Source organism: Capra hircus, chromosome 11, assembly GCF_001704415.2.
Source record: "Capra hircus breed San Clemente chromosome 11, ASM170441v1, whole genome shotgun sequence".
Lineage (NCBI taxonomy): Eukaryota > Metazoa > Chordata > Mammalia > Artiodactyla > Bovidae > Capra > Capra hircus.
Genome location: NC_030818.1, coordinates 25,444,960 through 25,465,872, shown reverse-complemented (window position 1 = coordinate 25,465,872; position 20,913 = coordinate 25,444,960). Strand labels below are relative to the sequence as shown.

Here is a 20,913-nt window from a genome sequence, read left to right as displayed (position 1 = left end):
ACATCATAACAGTTTTCAAAAAATATTTTAGGTGTGAGGAGGTTTTGTCCATCTTGCCCACATCATGTAAGTGATCTTACAAGGCTGTTTTCCTACCCCTGAAATGTATACAGGATTCCTATTATCTTCTTATTTTCAGGAAACATTATTTGCAGTATCATCTCCCTTACAGGGATCATAATAATTATGGTCAACCTGTATTGAGCACTTAACTCCATGCCAAACACTGCCAAGCATTTTGCGTGCATTAATAAGAGGTACTAGTGGTCCTTCATTTTATATTATTTTAAATTTTATTATTTTTTAAAAATATTTATTCATTTACTTTTGGCTGTGCAGTCTTTTCTCTAGTTGCGGCCAGTGGAGTCTATCTCTAGTTCCAGTATGAGGGCTTCTCATTGCAGCAGCTCCTCTTGTTGCAGAGCACGGACTCGGGGGTACACGGGCTTCAGTAGTGGCAGCACTCAGGCTCGGGAGTTGTTCCCAGGCTCTGGAGCACTGGCTCAGTACCCTGAGCACAGCTTCGTTGTACTCCTGGCACACAAGCTTAGTTGCTCCACAGGATGTGAGATCTTCCCAGATCAGGGATCGAACCTGTGTCCCCTGCATTGGCAGGCAGATTTCTTTACCACTGAGCCATCAGGGAAGCCTGACCCTTCATTTTAGACGCGAGGAAACTGAGGTGCAGAGAGAACCGCCCAATGTCATGGGTATAGAAGGAGCACGCCTGAGCTCTCCGGCCACACCCCTTCCCGGCCCCACAGCACACTCAAGCCTGAGTCAGGAAAACCACTCCCTGTCTCAGGAAGAGGTGCTTCAGAGCTTCTGTTGATTCAGCTTCCCAGGAGTCTGCCCCTCCTGCAGAACCCCCAGGCCTCAGAGAGGGATCCCTTTTCCAGGAGCTTCCAAATCAAATGCTTTTAAGGAGACAGGGTGTGTGGAGTAATACAAGAACGTACCCAGGACTAGTTACTAGAAAGAGAAATTTTGACACTCCTGGGAAGCCACCTGCCCTTTTTCCCTTTGAAAGTGGACCTATGGCCACTGCACGAAAGACTGCCCAGTACCAGGCTGCTAGTGAACGCATTTTATGGTATTTTGTTACTTGGCATTTATAGTTCAGATCTCATCAATCTGCCAAGTGCGATAAACATTTTGTTTTAACTGGAATGTAACTTGTATTATTGTTATTATTTCTCTTCTAAATGCCATAAACATGACCAGTGCATGTGAAGTCAGGATCCCTAAATAGCCTGAATGCCAAGTTAGTGTGCTTTGTAGATCAGTATAAGATTAGAAGGGCTTCCCTCATAGCTCAGTTCATAAATCATCTGCCTGCAATGCAGGACACCCAGGTTCAATTCCTGGGTCGGGAAAGATCCCCTGGGGAAGGCAATGGCAACCCACTCCTGTATTCTTGCCTGGAGAATCCCATGGACAGAGGAGCCTGACAGGCTACAGTCCACGGGATCTCAAGAGTCGGACACGACTTAGCGACTAAACCACCACCACCATAAGGCGATTAGAAGACAGACTCTCATTTTTTATGAAGTTCAGTAATATAAGCTCTCCCAAAAGCCAGCTTAGATGTTGATCGTGTTTAAATGGTAAAAATCTGTGAGGAATATTCTAAGCAGTGCCTTGTATTCGTACTGCCTTGAAGATGAATAATATATGTGTGACAGGAATATATATATATATATATATAAGGTCAGTGCTTTTTACAACATTATTAACTTCCTTTACCTAAGTTCCTGGGAAATATAGCCAAACAATTATAGAGAATAAAAACATTGGCAACTTACAAACACCTGCTTTGATTGTTTGGTCTAATTAGGTTAAATCTAACCAATCCCATCTGAACAAATTGAAAACAACTCTTATCTGTTCTCGCGGTCATGCACTTTCATCGGTGTTGGATGCATCTGTGTTTAATATGACACAGTTGGTGCTATTCTTTCAGCTCTGGGTGGGAGATAAAAGGGAATTGAGAACATATTTTTAGTCTTCTGGGGACTTTGTGGATCTGCAGCTAAGAAATTTCAAAAAAAAAAAGGCTTTGTTGTCAATAAATTAGCTGCTTTTCTCCAAAACACTGGGACTGTCATCTGAACGGTTACTTTTGCCAAAAGTCTCTTTCCCAGGGAACAGTGAGCTCCTCAAATGGGCAGATGATTCCTAGCTACCTTTCTGAAGTCTCAGTAACACAGGATGTGTTAGGAGATTGCTAGTTTCATGTGGTGTTGACACTTTGTTAATTTCAAGCCCGGTGCTGAGTATGCTGGTCCACAATTAGAATCTTTAGAGTTTAGAGATCATCAGTAGGTGGACTGATGACTTGCCCAAGGTCACATACGTAGCTGGTTAGTGACAAAGTCGAGCTTTCCTGTATCCTGGCCTACTGCCCGTTTCTGTGACCAAAGTCAGTAGTAGTGAGAGTTGGGCCAAGTGTCTGAATCTTAACAGAACCATGTTATGAAACCTTAGTACTCACATCTTCACCCCAGAAGTAAAAGACTGTTCCAGTGGGCCACTGGGGTCTCAGAACATCTGTGATTTCAGTTTTCTCTGTGTTTCTGTCTTGCCCCACTCTAGCCCGCCTCCTCATGGATAATCAGAAACTAGATTGTGACCGCATGGACTGTAGCCTGCTAGGCTCCTCTGTCCATGGGATTTCCCAAGCAAGAATACTGGAGTAGGTAGCCATTACCTTCTCCAGGGGATCTTCCCAACCCAGGGACTGAACTCAGGTCTCCTGCATTGCAAGCAGATTCTTTACCATCTGAGCCACCAGGGAAGTCCAGTTACCCATGTCAATTAAATTAGTTAAGCAAGATGTTTTTGCAGATTTATCCTAGGTATTTCATGTAAGTGGAATCAAGCAACATAATCCAACTTTTGTGTCTGGATTCTTTCACTTAAAGTTTTCAGGGTTCACCCATGTTGTAGCATGAATCTTTTTTTTTATGACTGAACGATATTCTGTTGTTAGATATACTGTGTTTTGTTTCATCAGTTGATGGACTTTTCAACTGTTTACACTTTTTGGCTGTTATGAATAAGGCTGCTGTGAAGATTCGTGGACAAGTTTTTGTAGGTACATTTGCTCTCAGAAATGCAAAAAAGCAAAATGGCTGTCTGAGGAGGCCTTACAAATAGCTGTGTGAAGAAGAGAAGCAAAAAACAAAGGAGAAAAGGAAAGATATACCCATTTGAATGCAGAGTTCCAAAGACTAGCAAGGAGAGATAAGAAAGCCTTCCTAGGCGATCAGTGCAAAGAAATAGAATGGGAAGGACTAGAAATCCCTTCAAGAAAATTAGAGATTACCAAGGGAACATTTCATGCAAAGATGGGCTCAATAAAGGACAGAAATGGTAGGGACCTAACAGAAGCAGAAGATATTAAGAAGAGGTGGCAAGAATACACAGAGGAACTGTACAAAAAAGATCTTCACGACCCAGATAATCACATCCTGGAATGTGAAGTCAAGTGGGCCTTAGGAAGCATCACTACGAACAAAGTTAGTAGAGGTGATGAAATTCCACTTGAGCTATTTCAAATCCTGAAAGATGACACTGTGAAAGTGCTCACTCAATACGCCAGCAAATTTGGAAAACTCAGCAGTGGCCACAGGACTGGAAAATAAATTCTAATCCCAAAGAAAGGCAATGCCAAAAAATGCTCAAACTACTGCACAATTGCACTCATCTCACATGCTAGTAAAGTAATGCTCAAAATTCTCCAAGCCAGGCTTCAGCAGTACATGAACCATGAACTTCCAGATGTTCAAGCTGGTTTTAGAAAAGGCAGAGGAACCAGAGATCAAATTGCCAACATCCATTGAAAAACACAAGAGAATTCCAGAAAAAGATCTATTTCTGCTTCATTGACTATGCCTTAGCCTTTGACTGTGTGGATCACAATAAACTGTGGAAAATTCTGAAAGAGAAGGGAATACCACACTATCTGACCTGCCTCTTGAGAAACCTATATGCAGGTCAGGAAGCAACAGTTAGAACTGGACATGGAACAACAGACTGGTTCCAAATAGGAAAAGGAGTACGTCAAGGCTGTATATTGTCACCCTACTTATTTAACTTATATGCAGAGTACATCATGAGAAATGCTGGGCTGGATGAAGCACAAGCTAGAATCAAGATTTCCTGGAGAAATATCAATAACCTCAGATATGCAGATGACACCAGCCTTATGGCAGAAAGTGAAGAAGAACTAAAGAGCCTCTTAATGAAAGTGAAAGAAGAGAGTGAGAAAGTTGGCTTAAAGCTCAACATTCAGAAAACGAAGATCATGGCATCCAGTCCCATCAATTCATGGCAAATAGATGGGGAAACAGTGGCTGACTTTATTTTTGGAGGGGCTCCAAAATCAGTGCAGATGGTGATTGCAGCCATGAAATTAAAAGATGCTTACTCCTTGGAAGAAAAGTTATGACCAACCTAGATGGCATAAAAAGCAGAGACATTACTTTGTCAACAAAGTAAAGTTCGTCTAGTCAAGGCTATGGTTTTTCCAGTAGTCATATATGGATGTGAGAGTTGGACTAGAAAGAGGGCTGAGCACCGAAGAATTGATGCTTTTGAACTGTGGTGTTGGAGAAGACTCTTGAGAGTCCCTTGGACTGCAAGGAGATCCAACCAGTCCATCCTAAAGGAGACCAGTCCTGGGTGTCATTAGAAGAACTGATGCTGAGGCTGAAACTCTAGTACTTTGGCCACCTGATGCGAAGAGCTGACTCATTTGAAAGGACCCTGATGCTGGGAAAGATTGAGGGCAGGAGGAGAAGGGGACGACAGAGGATGAGAGGGTTGGATGGCATCACCGACTCAATGGACATGAGTTTGGGTAAACTCTGGGAGTTGGTGATGGACAGGGAGGCCTGGCTGGAGTTCATGGGGTCGCAGAGTCAAACACAACTCAGCGACTGAACTGAACTGAACTGAACTGATGCTTTCAGTTCTTTTGGATATTTACCTAAGCACTGCTGTGTGCACAACTGCTGAGCCCATGTGCTGCAACTACTCAAGGCTGAGCACTGCCAAAAAAGTAGCCTCTGCTCACCGCAACTAGAGAAAACTGACACGCAGCAAGGAAGACCCAGCACAGCCAGAGAAAAAAGCAGCTCTGAGCACAGAAGTATTTGTGTGGCCATATGTTTTTATCCTTCTTAAGTAAAACCTGGGAAAGGGATTGCTATATTATGTAATAAGGATTGTTTAAGTAATAAGAAACTGCCAAACTTTTTACCACTTTGCATTCCCACCAGCAACGTATGAGAGAGGTCCAGTTGTTCTGTATTCTCGTCTAGACTTGGTATTGTCCCTCTTGTTAATTTTAGCCATCTGGTAGATGTATAATGGTGTCTCATTATGATTTTAATTTGCATTTCCCTAATGACCAGTTGGGCTTCCCTGATGTGCAGAACCCATCTGCCAGTGCAGGAGACATGAGTTTGATCCTTGTGTCAGGATGATCTCCTGGAAAAGGAAATGGCACCCCCTTCCAGTATTCTTGCCTGGGAAATCCCATGGACTGCAGAGTCTGGCAGGCTTACACGAAGTAGTCAAGTCACAAAGAGTAGAACATGACTTAGTGGCTAAACAACAACAACGACCAGTTATACTGAGCATCTTTTCATGTACTGTACTTGCCATGCATATATCTTTTTTGGTAAAGTCTCTATTCAGATGTCTCATATGTGTCTTTTTTTACTTGTGTTTTTCTTGTTATTGAGTTGGTTCTTTGTTCTGAATATAAGTACTTTATATCGATAAATATTTGTTAAAGACCTTCTTTCTGTTGCTTGTCTTTTTACTTGACAATGTTTTTTGAAAAACGACTCTTTTTAATTTTGATTAAATTAAGTCAGATTTCTCCATGTTTTCTCTGTGTTTTATGCTTTTCGTGCCCTAGTCAAAAGGTTTTTGCCTCTCCAAGGTCACAGCAATGTTCTCTCAGGTTTTCTTTTAAAGTTTGATATTTAAGGTTTTGCATTTAGATCCGTGATCCACTTTGAGCTAATTTTCGTATATGTCATGAGCTAAGGTCGAAGTTCTCTTTTTTTATTTTTTCATATGAATATCCAGCTGTTTTGGCTCAGCAGGATCTCTGGGCTCTGGGTTCCCCTCTCTGGGCTGGGGTTGTCTCTAGGTAGTAGTCCAGGGCAACTGTAAGGTGTACCTTGTTTGTTTCCTTCTTTCAGGGAAACATACTACTCATGTCTGATGCTTAAAAACAATAATTTCATACATACATTTGTCTACTCTTCTAGTTGTTTATGGCAAAGGGCAATTTCTGTAGACTTTCGTGGGCTAAAGCAGAAATCCTTTCATCACTTTGTTTTGAAACCTCTTAGTTCCTCAGTTGTAAAGTAGGGATAATAGCCTCAGAGGATTGAAGTGAAGGTCTCATAAAAAAAATTGTTAGAACTCCATGAAAAGGAAAAGTCCAACGCTGGAAGAAGAAGAGCTGTGAGGAAGTAAAATTGATGGCAGGAACAAAGAAATGAATGGTCATCTCATCCATAATAGAAGACAGAGCTTCTGCTGGTCCCATGGCCAAGTACGCTTACTCCCAGACTCACCTCTGTTGCCTGTCCGGCAGCATTTACATAGTTGCTCCCTTTACCTTATTTAATTGCCACACTTCACCTTAAATCGAATTCCCAGTCCAACCAGATTGTTGGATTTGCCAGCTGTCAACTGTACCTTGCAGCATCATTCCCAGAGGAGCTGATGTAACCCATTGGTGCCAGGAACCTCTTCAGTCTTAGAGTCTGTTTCTCCCAGAATGGTAAACTGTAGTGCTGGCAAGGGACTGACTCATGGGCCTAGTCTTTCATTACAGGTGAGACAACAGAGGTAAGCCCCAGTTATTTAAGGGAATCTTCTCAGACAGCTACCAAGCCTCTTAAGTTGGTTTGGCACTATACCTCATTGCCTAAGACTGGAAGAGAACCCTGAGGTCCTTTGTGGGGAAAAAGGTTAAATTAAATGGGGGCGCTGCAGTCCATGGGGTTGCGAAGAGTCGGACACGATGGAGCGACTGAACTCACTGAAGGTGTGATAAGGAAGTTTCTGATTTCCCAATCTTGTCCTTAGGAGCAATTCGCTGACAAAGAACCCAAAGCAGTGTAGGCTTAGAGGTAATTTTATGTTTGTGCCTTTGGGTTGTCGTGTGTTTATCCGCAAGTATTTCCTGACTTCCTCCCAGTGTTTGGCAGAGCCAGGGACGGGATGGTGGGTGGAGACAAGAAGTGAAAACTGCTGGTCCCACCCAGTGCCTGATGAGCTCATTTTTAGCTGACCCAAATTCCTTCAGAGCTCTTATGGATCCCTGTCTCCCAGACCACAGGGACTCTTCTTATTTTGTGGGTTGACTGAGAGTCTTCAAATAGTATTCTCAGAAGCACATCCTCCTTCCTCAACAGCAGATAAGGAATTCTTAAAATATGCTTCTAGAATATGCTGGGGCAAGGGAAGTGGGGAATGTTTTCAAAGGGGTGTGTGTCAGTCCGTCCAGTCACCCAGTTGTGTCTAACCCCGTGGACTGCAGCACACCAAGCTTCCCTGTCCTTCACCAACTCCCGGAGCTCGCTCACACTCATGTCCATCAAGTCAGCGATGCCATCCAGTCCTTCTTAAAGAAGTAAGGAGCGAGGAAGTACAGAGTAAGGAAATACTTTGTGTCGGGGGCCACACTTAATGCACGTCAGGCATGAGGGGCTCGGAGACCTGGAAACAAAAGCAGGCAAGAAAGAAGCAACTAGTACTGTTTCTCTAGACAAAGTTAGTCCCCAAACCCTTCCACCAGGTCATTCTCCATGTCTGTAACTGGAAGGGCCCCTCAGGTCAGAATTGCTGTTTACTGGGAGCGGCAAAGGATTAAATAGAAGAATGGAATTTCCCTTTGATAAGAAGCAGCCAAGATTTATTAAATCAGTTGATTTTTTGTTGTTGAACTGTTGTTGTAGTTCCTATGGTTTCCTTTTCTCTCCAAATATAATTTTTTTTTTTAACTGAGAAGTTTCGTAACAGGACATTAACATTCACAGAGTGTACAAGTTATCATCTGTGATTATTTTTAGAACCCGTTTATCAACTGTTCCAGATAAGAACTTCTGTTGGATCTGATTAGAGATCTCTCTGACCAGAGCTACAGTTCTTTGAAACAGAAAAAGCTGCCCATCTCACGATGCCTTATAAGTAAAATCTGCTTCGTATTTCCTCACTCTTTACTTCTTTAAGGAGGGTGGAGATTCTGGGGGCAGGGGGAATGGGGGAAATTTCTACAAACTCTTTTTGACCGAATGGTATCAGAGCATTCAGAGCTGTTACAGTATATGAAAGAGAAATTCGTTCATTCATTCATTCAAGGCAGAGGGAACAGCATGTGAAAGGTCAGGCAGAGTGAAGAACCTTCTGCAGCTCAGTGGCAAGTGACCAGCATAGTGGCACAATCGATATCATTGTCATTTATGTGGTATCCCCAGTGCACTTACTGACTTCCCCCTCTATGGACTCTGACTGCTGCTTATTAGTAGAACTTTGCTGTGATTACTGGGGCTTTAGCTTCTCCTATAACCATCTCAGCTGAGGCCAAGAGAACTGTCACTTTGGACCCTTACCCTTACTCCCTCCGGCCCTTTTGCTTTCGGCCAGCTCAGCACAAAGCAGTGAGGCTATCTTAGTTTGGGACAGTGACAGTGAAGGCCAGGAACTGCATAATACTCAGGAGCTCTTAGGTTAAGCACTAGATGAAGGGGTTGGCATATGATTGGCGGCCATGGTGTACAAACACAAATACCATTAAACACTGGAATTATACACGTTCGGCACAGCAAGATGTTTATGCTGTGAGAAGCATGGATGATCTCAGGTGGTCTGAGGTAGCGGTTCTTAAAGTGTGGTCCCTGCATCATCAGCAGTAGCAGCAGCATCGCCCAGAATTTGTTAGATTGTGATTGGGGGGTGGGAGGGATGGGCTGTCCCAGACCTACTAATCAGGAGCTCTGGAGGTGAGTGCCCCAAAGTTTGAGACTCCGTGGTCTGAGGTAACAGCACCACCACCCTTCTGGGGATGTGCTCAGTGACTGGAATGTCAGATGAAACTGCTCTCTCGTTTAATTGTTATTTTTCAATCTCTTTCTTTCTCTCTGTTTGCTGAGTACTTAAGAGTTAAATTTACCTAAATTAAATGCTCTTAGGTGAAACTCCACTGTGTCCATAATTATGTGGTAATGATATCACCCACATTGTTTTTCAGAATGTTCTTATTGAAGCTGTTTAGATTATCATGAATCTTTTCAGATTATGTTGATTTTTTTTTTTTTTTAAACAAACCTGTACCGGTAGCTCAGAAAATCAGGAATAAATGACCAGCAGGCCTGCCCTTTCAGGCTGTGCTACTCCTCTAGGGAGGAGATAGACTTCCCTAAATAATAAACCAGGATTTGGGAAATAGGATGCTGACCTTGCTCTAGATCGTTGTTCAGTCACTAAGTTGTGGCCCATTCTTTGTGCCACATGAACTGCAGCACACCAGGCTTCCCTGTCCTACCCTATCTCCCTGAGTTTGCTCAAACCCGTGTCCATTGAGTCAGTGATGCTCTCAAGCCATCTCATCCTCTGTCATCCCCTTCTTCTCTTGCTCTCTCTCTTTGCCAGCATCAGGGTCTTTTCCAGTGAGTCAGCTCGTTGCATCAGGTGGCCAAAGTATTGGAGCGTAAGCTTCAGCACCAGTCCTTCCAGTGAATATTCAAAGTTTTATTTCCTTGAGGATTGACTAGTTTGATCTCCTTGCTGTCCAAGGAACTCTCAAGAGTCTTCTCCAACACCACAGTTTTTTGTTTTTTTTTTTTTTTTGCTAAGTCACTTCAGTCGTGTCTGACTCTATGCGACCCCATAGATGGCAGCCCACCAGGCTCCCCTGTCCCTGGGATTCTCCAGGCAAGAACACTGAGGTGGGTTGCCATTTCCTTCTCCAATTCTACGGCATTCAGCCTTCTTTATGGTCCAACTCTGACATCCATACCTGACTACTGGAAAAACCATAGCTTTGACTAGATAGACCTTTGTCAGCAAAGTGATGTCTCTGCTTTTTAATACACTGTCTAGATTTGTCATAGCTTTTCTTCCAAGGAGTCTTTTAATTTCGTGGCTGCAGTCACCATCTGCAGTGATTTTGGAGCCCAAGAAAATAAAATCTGTCACTGTTTCCACTGTTTCCCCATCTATTTGCCATGAAGTGATGGGACCAGATGCCATGATCTTTGTTTTTTGAATGTTAAGCTTTAAGGCAGCTTTTTCACTCTCCTCTTTCACCTTCATCAAGAGGCTCTTTAGTTCCTCTTCACTTTATGCCATTGGAGTGGTGTCGTCTGCATATCTGAGGTTGATATTTCTCGTGGCAGTCTTTATTCCAGCTTGTGAGACATCCAGCCTAGCATTTCATGTGATGTCCCTGATAGCTCAGTTGGTAAAGAATCTGCCTGCAATGCAATCTCGGTTTGATTTCTGGGTTGGGAGGATCCACTGGAGAAGGGATAGGTGACCCACTCCAGTATGCTTGGGCTTCCCTTGTGGCTCAGCTGGTAAAGAATTCACCTGCAATGGGGGAGACCTGGGTTTGATCCCTGGGTTGGGAAGATCCCCTAGGGAAGGGAAAGGCTACCCACTCCAGTATTCTGGCCTGGAGAATTCCATGGACTGTATAGTCTGTGGGATCCCAAAGAGTCGAATACGACTGAGAAACTTTCACTTCACTTCACTCACTCTTCATACAAGTGCAATAAGCGGGGTGACGATATTTGGCCTTGAAGTACTCCTTTCCCAATTTTGAACCAGTTGGTTGTTCCATGTCTGGTTCTAACTGTTGCTTCTTGTCCTGTACACAGGTTTCTCAGGAAATAGGTAAGGCAGTCTGGTATTCTCATCTCTTGAAAAATCTTCTGCAGTTTGTTGTGATCCACCAGTCAAAGGCTTTAGTATAGTCAGTGAAGCAGAAGTAAATGGTTTTTTGAATTCCCTTGCTTTTTCTATGATCCAGTGGATGCTGGCAATTTGATCTCCGGTTCTAGTTCCTCTCTAGGTAGTGCTGCTTTTAAATCCTCTATTCACAGCCTGGATTGATGTCAGCGCCCTACCTTGGTTGGTTAGGGAATGGCAGCTTTGAAATCCAGTTAATTTAGCAATCAAGTTTCAGACATAACACTGAAATCTACAATTTCCCAAAGAACCAAAACTGCTAAAATAGCACATCTGAGACTCCCAGAGGGAATTGTGTGAATGGAGCACTGTGCTGCTTCTCATGGACACTCTGCTTGCCACCCTGAGGCATCGGCAGAGGCCCTCCGTTCCTCTCTAGGAAACCTCTGTTCAGGTTGGGCTTGCTCTCCAGATGGATCAACCTCAGGAAACTCCATCACCTTCTCCAAGGCTACAGTTCCCTAATGCTGCTCCCTGGTGATATTTTCACCATAAAACTACAGCGGAATGACAACTAAGCAAATATTTCTTAAAACCACATTTCTCTCAAGAAGTGTCCTTTATAATGACCTTGGAAGTCTATGACTTTTTTGTTGTTCAGATAGCCTTTTTTTTTTTTTCATGGAATAATGACAGCTAGTAGATTTTTAAACATCCTTTCTTTACCAAATAAAATGTTGGCAACTTATACCAGCTTGTCACATTGTTGTGATTTTTGATTGGTTCTTGAATTCCAACCTTGGGAATTATTTCTCCATTGAACCAGGACATAGCACAGCAGGAAGGATTGTCTTTCCAAGTGAATCCAGCCATTCAGCCGTTCCTGTGAAGGTTAGAAATATACTTAGTCTAAAGAAGAAGAAAAAAAAAAGTTCTTTTCAAAACGGAAATCATATTGGATGTGTAGAATCAGTCACACATACTTGGGCAACTAAAATGACTACACTGTTGGGAAAATCCAGCTATTCCAAATGAGCAGGGCTGGAAAAAACTCCAATTAACAAGAGTTTACAAAAATCATCTAATTAATGAAAAATCAGATGGGGCCATTAAAGAGGAGGCACTTAACTCTTCCACTGAAACACTTGGCTTTCCAAGAAAGATAGAAAAGAGGCACCCCAAAGCCAGCAAAATTGAAATTGCAAGTAGAAAAGAGGGTTGTCAGACCTCAGACTGAAGAACTAAGTGCCATCAAAGTACTAACCTGAGGTTTTTTATGTCCACGAAGCAGTAACTGTGACCCCAGTGGCACAGTGGCATCACTTGAGTCACCTTGAAACCAGGCTCGCCCTAGAGATGGAGTCGAGTGTCCCCTGACATAAGTGTTTTTCTAAAGCTCTCCAGATAAATTTAATATACTTCCCAGGCTGAGAAACCACAGCTCTAGAGAGGAAAGCAACATTGCTGCTTGTATTTCTAATCCCAGCCTCCTGTTCCACCCAGAGGCCCCCTCATTCTGACACAGGTGGAGAGGGTGTTCCTATTTAAAGGGGAGCTCCAGGAGAGCCAAGCCTGGTCTTTCTAATTTCCTACTGCACCCTAGAGGCTTCCCAGGTGCAGCAGGAATGTGGTAAAGAATCCGCCTGCCAATGCAGGAAATGCAAGAGACACCCGTTCCATCCCCTGGGTCGGGAAGATGCCCTGGAGGAGGAAATAGCAACCTGCTCCAGTATTCTTGCCTGGAGAATTCCATGGACAAAGGAGTCTGGTGGACTAGCAGCTGGAACAGAACATGTATATGATGAGCCAGTGTTGAAAGCCTGCCTATGAGGGACCTTTCTAGAGCTTTTTCATTCTTTTGAATTCTTGGGGATTTCCCCTCCTTTGATATTTTTATCGATAACAAAAAATGCGGGCGGTGAATTTTCTAGTTCTTCACTATGGTGAAGTACTGGGCTGGAATCAGCTATGCTCTTTGGAACTGCAGCCCATATCTACCCACCGCCCCCCAAACCCTGTGAACCCCTATGAAAGTCATAGCTTAGGAATGTGGTTCTCTGCTGGGGGACAGAGCGGAATTACCTATTGGCTAATTTCAAACCAACCGAATTTGGAGTCTACAAAGATGGGATTGGGGCCGTCCGAATCAGAGTCTACAAAGATGGGATCGGGGTATGTGTGGTTTTAATAACTTCTAGTTAAGAGCCATCACCTGAAGACAGTGGTTTTCGAAGTACCTGGCATCAGCAGCAGCATCACCTGGGAACTTGTTGGAAATGCAGATTCCTGGTACCCGCCCCAACCATCCTGGATCAGGAACTTTGGGGGTGAGGCCCAAGCAGTGCTTTGTGGTTTAACAAGCCCTCCAGGTGGTTCTGATGTTCACTCAAGTTTGAGAAACTATGCTTTAGGACCCCTCATTGGGTCTTTCTGCAGAACAAAGAATATTTCTAACCCGCGGTTTGGAGAAAGCACCTACATGAATGTCATCTGATAGTTTCCTAGCTTGTCACTCTGACGGAACCTCCCCCGCTGCTCCTCTATTGACAGGTTAATTCGGTGAAGCATCTACCTGACTCTCTTTATTTACTCTCTCCCGGCTCTCCCACCGCAGCAACTGCCCTTTCCTCTTCCAGGCAGGCACCTCTGGGCAGCCTCAGTGCCCATCTTAAATTGTGTTTCCTCCTTAAAGCTCCCCATCGCCTTTTTTTTTTTTTTTTTTTTACTTCTTCTAATAGAAAGTAAGTGTACGTTGCATTCCTTTTGGTCATTCTTATGGCTTTTGTATTTCCTTTACCTACTATTTCCTGTGTGACCGTAGGCAAGTAACTTAACCTCTGTTTCCTCATCTGTAAAATACCGAGGAATCATAATAGTGCCTATTTCATTAAATGAGTTAGTACTTATTAAAGTGCTTAGACTAATACTCAATGAGTGTCAACTCTAAGAAGACAAAGATTCAGTTGTGTCCAGCTCTTTGTGACCCCACAGACTATAGCCCATCAGGCTCCTCTGCCATTTCCTTCTCCAGGGGATCTTCCTGACCCACAGTTGAACCTGGGTCTCCCACATTCCAGGCAGATTCTTTACCATCTGAGCCACCAATTCTAAATGTAATTATTATTCATTCATTAAAAATGGGTATGTGATATTTTATAGTGCCTGGCACATTAATACTCAACAGTTACCAGCCCTTCCCTAGTGATTTTAGGGCACCAAGCATTTTGCCATTTTAGTAGTTGTTTTATCTTCCCGTCAGTTTTGAAGCTTTTTGGCAGCAGGTAAAATACATCTTCTCCCTTTCTCTTCCTTACTTCATCCTTTCTCTCCTCCACGACTGCAGCAGTTGTTCGGCTTGTCTCTTTGCTTCTAATATTGCCCTCTCAGCAATAAAAACAGTTCAGTGAACATGTTCACTTGATCTTGTTGCTTAAAATAACCCCTCAGTGGCATCCCCTTGGCTGCAGAAGAATGTGTAGGTTCCTTTACGTGGCCTAGAAGGTTCTCTACATCCTGGCCATATTGCTTCTCTAGTCACTGTGTTCCCCACCTTGAATTCTGTGCTGAGATCAAACTGCCTATCATTCCCCACATCGTCCATTCCATGTTATGCCTTTGAACCTTTGGCGGTTCCAATGCATTTTCCTCTTTCTTCCTCTTTAAGACTTCCACTACTAGATTGGAATCATCTAGTCATTCATTTCTCTTTCTCCAACTAAAATACTAAACTAAACTCCCTAAAGGCAGTGTTCTTCTTTCACTTAGCACCCAGCACACAGCAAGCAGATAATAAGTATTTGCGATCAGAACTGAGGCTACAGAAAGATCTCGGTGATCTAAAAGGCAAGTTACAAAATTTAACAGGGAGATAAAATTTAACAGGTATCTATTTGGGTTTAAAGCAAATAAACAAAGAAAAGAAGTCTTGATCTGAGTGACTCATCACCGTCAGCAGACCATGTGAAAAAGAAAAGCCTGCAGTTTCAGTTGACTTCATGCTCCACATGAGTCACCGGTGTCATACAACTGCAGCAACCTCGTGTCAGAACAGGGAAAGTAGCAGTCCCACTGCTCAGACCATGAGGGAGCCGTGTTCCCTTCTCTGGGGCCCTGCCTGAAGAGGGGGTGAGGCATGTCCAAAGGAAGGGGGCTCAGAATAGTGAGCGAGGGTGGACCCCATCATCTGGGAACTAGTTGAAGGCAGAAGGACTGTTTCATATGGAGAACACAGGCGGGATACAAGAACTATTCAGATGCCTAAAGGGCTCTCTGGGGACCTGATAATGCAGAATTAGGCCACTCAGTGGAAACTCCAAAAAGAACTTTGTGACAGTCAGATCTACTAAATAGTGAAACAGTCTGTCTCATGAGCTCCAAGTCCCTGTTGGGTTCCACCAAGAGCCTCTGAGAAAAGGTGCTGTTGAGGGGATCTAGCCCCTGCAGGGAGCTTGGACTAGACGTCCTTTTATCCTGCTCAGCTTTGAGACTTGGTGATACAAGAGGTCACGGAGTTTGTATGTATTGGATGTTAGGGAAAGGTACCAGGAATGCATTTTCTGATACAAATGCCTTCTGTGACCCTGGGGTGGCGCGGAGGGAATTATTTTACCTGAATAGAAAGTACTTCAGGGCCAGAATTCTGAATCGTAGTGGCCTCGTCACTTCATACATGGTTTATATGAAATCTACTCAGGAAGGAGGTCTGGTAGTTCTGCCCAGGGTATCCAGAGCCTTGCGTGTTCTCCCATGTCCTTTGTGGACCCCTGAATAAAGTGATCATCTCTTTTAATTTGCCTTTCTGTTTTTTTAGTTCTGGAGCATCTTGGCTTCTGGGAGGAAATCGGAAGGATCATCTCAGGATCAGAGCTGATAACAGGGTTCCCCTATACCTACACAGTGCCAGGCCTGCCCCAGTATCTCCAGAGCCTCACCAAACTGGCCATTGCTGCAGTGTGGGCAGTAGCGGCCCAGGCTGGAGAGCAGAACAGGGATGTTCCCATCTCCTTCTCTCAGCTGTTGGAGTCTTCCTTCCCTGAAGTGCGCCTGCTCACGCTGGAAGCCCTGCTGGAGAGGTTCTCAACAGCAGCCTCTGCTCTGGGGGAGAAGGGACTGCCGCCCTTACTATGGAATATGGGAGGGACATTCTTGACATTGGTGCTGAAGGAAAATCACCCAGAATGCCTCTGCAAGGTAAAGTCTTGTGTACTGATGAGTGCACTTTCCTCTCCCCACACTCTTTGGCGAGCCCCACTCGAGTAGGAAGGTCATGAGGTGGGACTGGGTGTGGCATCTCCAGGATAGGAAGGAGATTCAGCATCCAAAGGGCAAGGACTCTCTTTGCACAATGCTTGGCGTGGCTTCGTGCCTTAAAGGGCACTAAGAAAAGTGTTTGATGATAATGGTATTGCCAACAGAAATTAACCAAAGACAGAGATTGAGAGAGTAAGCCACTCAGTGCCCAAGGAGACAGAGTGTTGAAAGTTGGCTGTAGATGTGCTAACGGGTGAGTCTCTGCTGACATGGCTCTTTAGGGGCAGATGGTGACCTGAAAGCACAATCAGAAGGAGAGGGCACTGGGACTTCCCTGGTGGTCCAGTGGTCAAGACTGCATGCTCCCATGCAGGGGGCGTGGGTTCGATCCCTGGCCCGGAGCTAAGATTGCATATGCCTAGTGGTGTGGTCAGAAATTAAAAAAAAAAATTTTTTTAAGGAAAGGGCACTGACCTAGGAATATGGCATCTAGCCTCTGATCTCAGTATGCTGCAGCTACCAACTGTCTTGTTCTCTCAAAGCTGTTAACGGGAAAAAAGAAGACAGTGGGAGCTTTCTGAAAGCTAGACTTCTTTATCCATACAAGTGATTATTTTATTTAGATTCTGAAGACTTTTTCCTGAGGTGTTTGTGTGTTTGTTTGTTTTCCCTGGGTCTGGCTCACATAGGTACTGAAAATTCTCCATTGCCTGGACCCCAGTGAGTGGCTCCCTCAGACAGAGCACCGTGTCCATCTCAGCCCAAAGGAGTTCCTGATCTGGACGATGGATATTGCTTCCCATGAAAGGTTTGCCCCAGTGCTCCCTGTGCAAACTCGGTACAACACGTGGTCCTGTCAGTTATTTATGTAATGAACTTGAGCGCAGCCCTGGCCTAAGGACTCAGGTCTTGTATTTCTTTCTAAGTCTCAGGCTATGTTCTCAGCCCAAGCAACAGAATGATGTCAGAGTTTCCCATTAATTACCAAAAGGTAATTGCTTCCAGAAGCATTTGTGTAGCCACGAGACTGTCAGTCTTCACAGCCACATGGAGTACAGACTGTCTGCAAAAACCATATATATATATAATAATTGATTTTACTTATTTTCATAAGTGTATATTTATTGAAGTGTAATTGCCTTACAGTACTATATTAATTTCAGGGTGATTTTTTGTTTGGTATGTCTTCTGGCTCACCTTTCTAGGTCTGAAATTCAAAGTGAAGCTCTGAGACTCACCTCCAAAGTGATTGCCCACCACATGCAGACGTGTGACGAGGTAAGCTTGATTGCCCTGTCCTAGGGTCTAGATTTCTGTTCTCTGACTTCCCTGGAAGGTGTCATTAAAAGTAAACCATCCCCCAGGCAGAATCTGTGGCACAGTGTGTACCTTCTACAAGAACATTGTTCATGTTGACTTTTCACTTTGGTTACAACCTGAGAAGGATTCTGTGAGCGCCGTGTGTAGCATCTCTCTTCTTTTGTTCTGGGCACATTTGATTAGAGTCCATGAGGGTGACTCTGATCCATTCATGTTGTTTGTTAAGATTTCACGTATAAGTGATATCATATGATATTTGTCTTTCTCTGTCTGACTTACTTCATTAACATAATAATCTCTAAGTCCATCCATGATGCTACAGATGGCATTAGTTTTCTTTTTCTGGGCTGAGTAATATTCCATTGTGTGTATACACCACATCTTCTTTATCATGGGTAAAGTTGATGGGTACTTAGGTTGCTTCCATGTCCTGCCTCATGTAAATAGTGCTGCTATGCACACTGGGGTGCATGTATCTTTTTGAATTAGAATTTCCTTCTGATATATGTCTAGGAGTGGAATTGTAGTATCAATGGCAGCTCTATTTTTAGTTTTTTAAGGACCCTCCATATTGTTCTGCATAGTGGCCTTAATTTACATTCCCACCAACAGTATAAGAGGGTTCCCTTTTCTCCACACCCCCTTCAGCATTTAATATTTGTAGCCTTTTTAATGATAGCCATTCTAATTGGTGTGAGGTGATACCTTGTTGTAGTTTCAATTTGCGTTTCTCTAATAGTGATATTGAGCATCTTTTCATGTGCCTGTTGGCCATCTGTATGATTCAATTTATATGAAATGTCCAGAACAGACAAATCCATAAAGACAGAAAATAGACTAATGGCTTAGGGGTGGGGGTATGGGAAGCTGACAGGATGGGGATGATAACTAAAGGATACAGGGCTTCTCTTATTGACTCTGGTGGTGGTGGTACACACATATCTGTGAATGGACTAAAAATCATTGAACTATGTATTTAACAGGGTGAATTGTATGGTATGTATATCTCGATATAGCTATTACTATAAAGAAACAGCAATAGGGTTTTGTTTAAACAATAATGTTGTTTAGGATGCTGCTTTAAATGTAACAGAGGGGAAAAAATGTAACAAAAACTCAGAAACACAGTGGCTTAAACCAGAAAGAAGCAAATCAAAACAGAGAGTGACTAGACAATATTGACCCCCCCCCGCCCAGACCCTTCTGCCTGTTGTTCTGCTATCCTTAGCGTAGCTTCCATTCTAAGGTCCCAGATAGTTGCAGCAGCTCCTACCACCTTGTCTTCGTTCAACTAGCAGGAAGGAGAAACCCAGGATGTGAGGTTCACACCTGCTTCCTTAAATATGACCTACAATTGCACAGATACCACTTTTAATGACATCCTGTTAGTCAGACCTTAAACACCTGTTATACCCAGCACAAGGGAGCCTGGGAAATGTAGTCTTCAGCTGACTACCCACATACTGCTAAGTCACTTCAGTCGTGTCCGACTCTGTGTGACCCCATAGCCGGCAGCCCACCAGGCTCCCCCATCTCACATGCCCAGGCAAAAATCTGGGGTTCTGTTACTAAAGATAGAGAATCTGGTTTGGGGGACAACAGATATTGACTGCCACAGTCTTTCCCCAAAAGTTTTGTCTTTACCAAAGCTATCAAATATTCATCAGTGTTCTAGTAACCTGATTTGCATCCAAAACAACTCCTGGAACTTGTTCTCTCATAACAGCAACTCCATATTACTGAAGGATCACATTTCCTTCCCTGGAGTTGTTTTTTTTTCCCTAGTTGGAATGGAAGAGCAGCTAATAAACCTTTCTTCCTTTCTCCTGCGCTGAGAGCTAACTTGCAGATCCAGTGTGGTGTACTCTATGTACTCATCCCTAATTCCATGTCTGCTCATGTTGCCTTTTCTGAATTAGTGTATGTACACTTTGTACTTTCAGACCAGAGACTTGGTGGCCCCCAACCTGCAGCAGTGGGTTCAGTTGGTTGTCTCTTCCTGTGGAGATCATCTCCCCACAGAGTCCAGGCTGGCTGCTGCTGAAGTTCTTGCCAGCACTGCACCATTTTTCCTCACCAACCCCCAACCCATTCTCGGTAAGTGCACTGAGCTGCTGTCTGGCGGGGGCTGGGGAGGGATGGAGCATCCATTGTACCAAATGCGCTAAAAAAAATGTGATAGATGATCTAGGTTACAAAAGAAGGGAGGATGAAAGATGACAGCATGCACCATACCTTTATATCTTTGAACAATATTCCCATCCTCTCCATTCCTACTCTAATTACTTTTCACCAACAGCTTCCTAACTGGCCTCTTTTCTTTTAGTCTTGTCCCCCAAGCCATTCTCCTTATGCTTCCAAAAGCCCTCTGTGGTCTTTCTGAAATACAGATCTGAGCATTTCCTTCCACTGCCTGAAGCCTTTGAGTGGGTGCCCATTGCCTTCGGGATGAAACCTAAATACTCTTTAGCCTGGCTCAGAAGGCCCTTCCTATTCCATGCCCTGGCCACCTCTCCTTCCTCACCAGCCCCCAGGCCCCACACGTCGTCAGCGGGGAACATTTCTCTAAGCAAACTGCTGCTTGACTGACTTCTCTTTGTCTTTCAAGACTGCCTAACTCTCACCTTTCTCAGGAAGCCTGTTGCAGTGATCCTGATGAGAAATGAATGGGTCAGAGTGAAGAGTAGCCTTGAGGAAGAGAAAAGGCCAGGCTTGAAGGTACTTAGGAAGTAGACTCAGCAGGACTTGGTGTTGAGGTTACTATAAAGGGAACAGTCAAGGATGACTTCCAGGCTTCTGGCTTAAGTGACTGGAAAGACTGCTAGTTCATTTCACTGGAAGTAGTTTTAAGTTTAAAGCATCTTTGGAATCCCTGGCGGTCCAGTGGTTAAGACTCCATGCTTCCACCACAGGGGCCACGGGTTCTGTTCCCAGTGATAGAAGTTTCTGCATGCTGCACAGCACGGCCAAAAAATAAAATAAAAAGGTTTAAGGCATCTTTGGGAAAGAATGGTAGAGATATTTTGAAATCAGACGGATGTACAGTTCCAACTATATTGTCCACATTTGTTTCTCTTTCCTCGCTGTTACCCCCTATCATTCAAGAGTAATAATTAGGAAAGAGCATCATATCAATGGAGGTTGAGAAAACCAAGCTTTAGGAAATTCAAAGGAATTGAAAAAGCTTAGGGGTTTTTGTTTTCACTTAAAGATATTTTTTCAGATTGTAGTGTTTTGTTTTTTTCTTTTCTTTTTTTTAACTTTTTATTTTGTATCGGGGTATAGCTGATTAAGAGACAATGTTGTGATAGTTTCAGGTGAACAAGGAAGGGATTCAACCATTTTGTTTTGTTTTAAAAATAGGGTTTCATAAAAGGAGAACTCAGGACCCAGAGCCAA

The 20,913-nt window shown here is 43.6% G+C and overlaps 1 protein-coding gene across 2 annotated transcripts in view; it reads left to right on the top strand.

Moving 5' to 3' along the window:
• Nucleotides 1–20,913, top strand: part of THADA (THADA, armadillo repeat containing) — a 328,090-nt gene that overhangs the window by 256,609 nt on the left and 50,568 nt on the right. For both annotated transcript variants that reach the window (XM_013967596.2, XM_013967597.2), the window contains exons 33-36: nucleotides 15,755–16,134; nucleotides 16,884–17,002; nucleotides 17,400–17,472; nucleotides 19,458–19,611. In XM_013967596.2, the coding sequence (XP_013823050.2) occupies nucleotides 15,755–16,134; nucleotides 16,884–17,002; nucleotides 17,400–17,472; nucleotides 19,458–19,611 (726 nt within the window). The remainder of the gene's footprint in view (nucleotides 1–15,754; nucleotides 16,135–16,883; nucleotides 17,003–17,399; nucleotides 17,473–19,457; nucleotides 19,612–20,913) is intronic.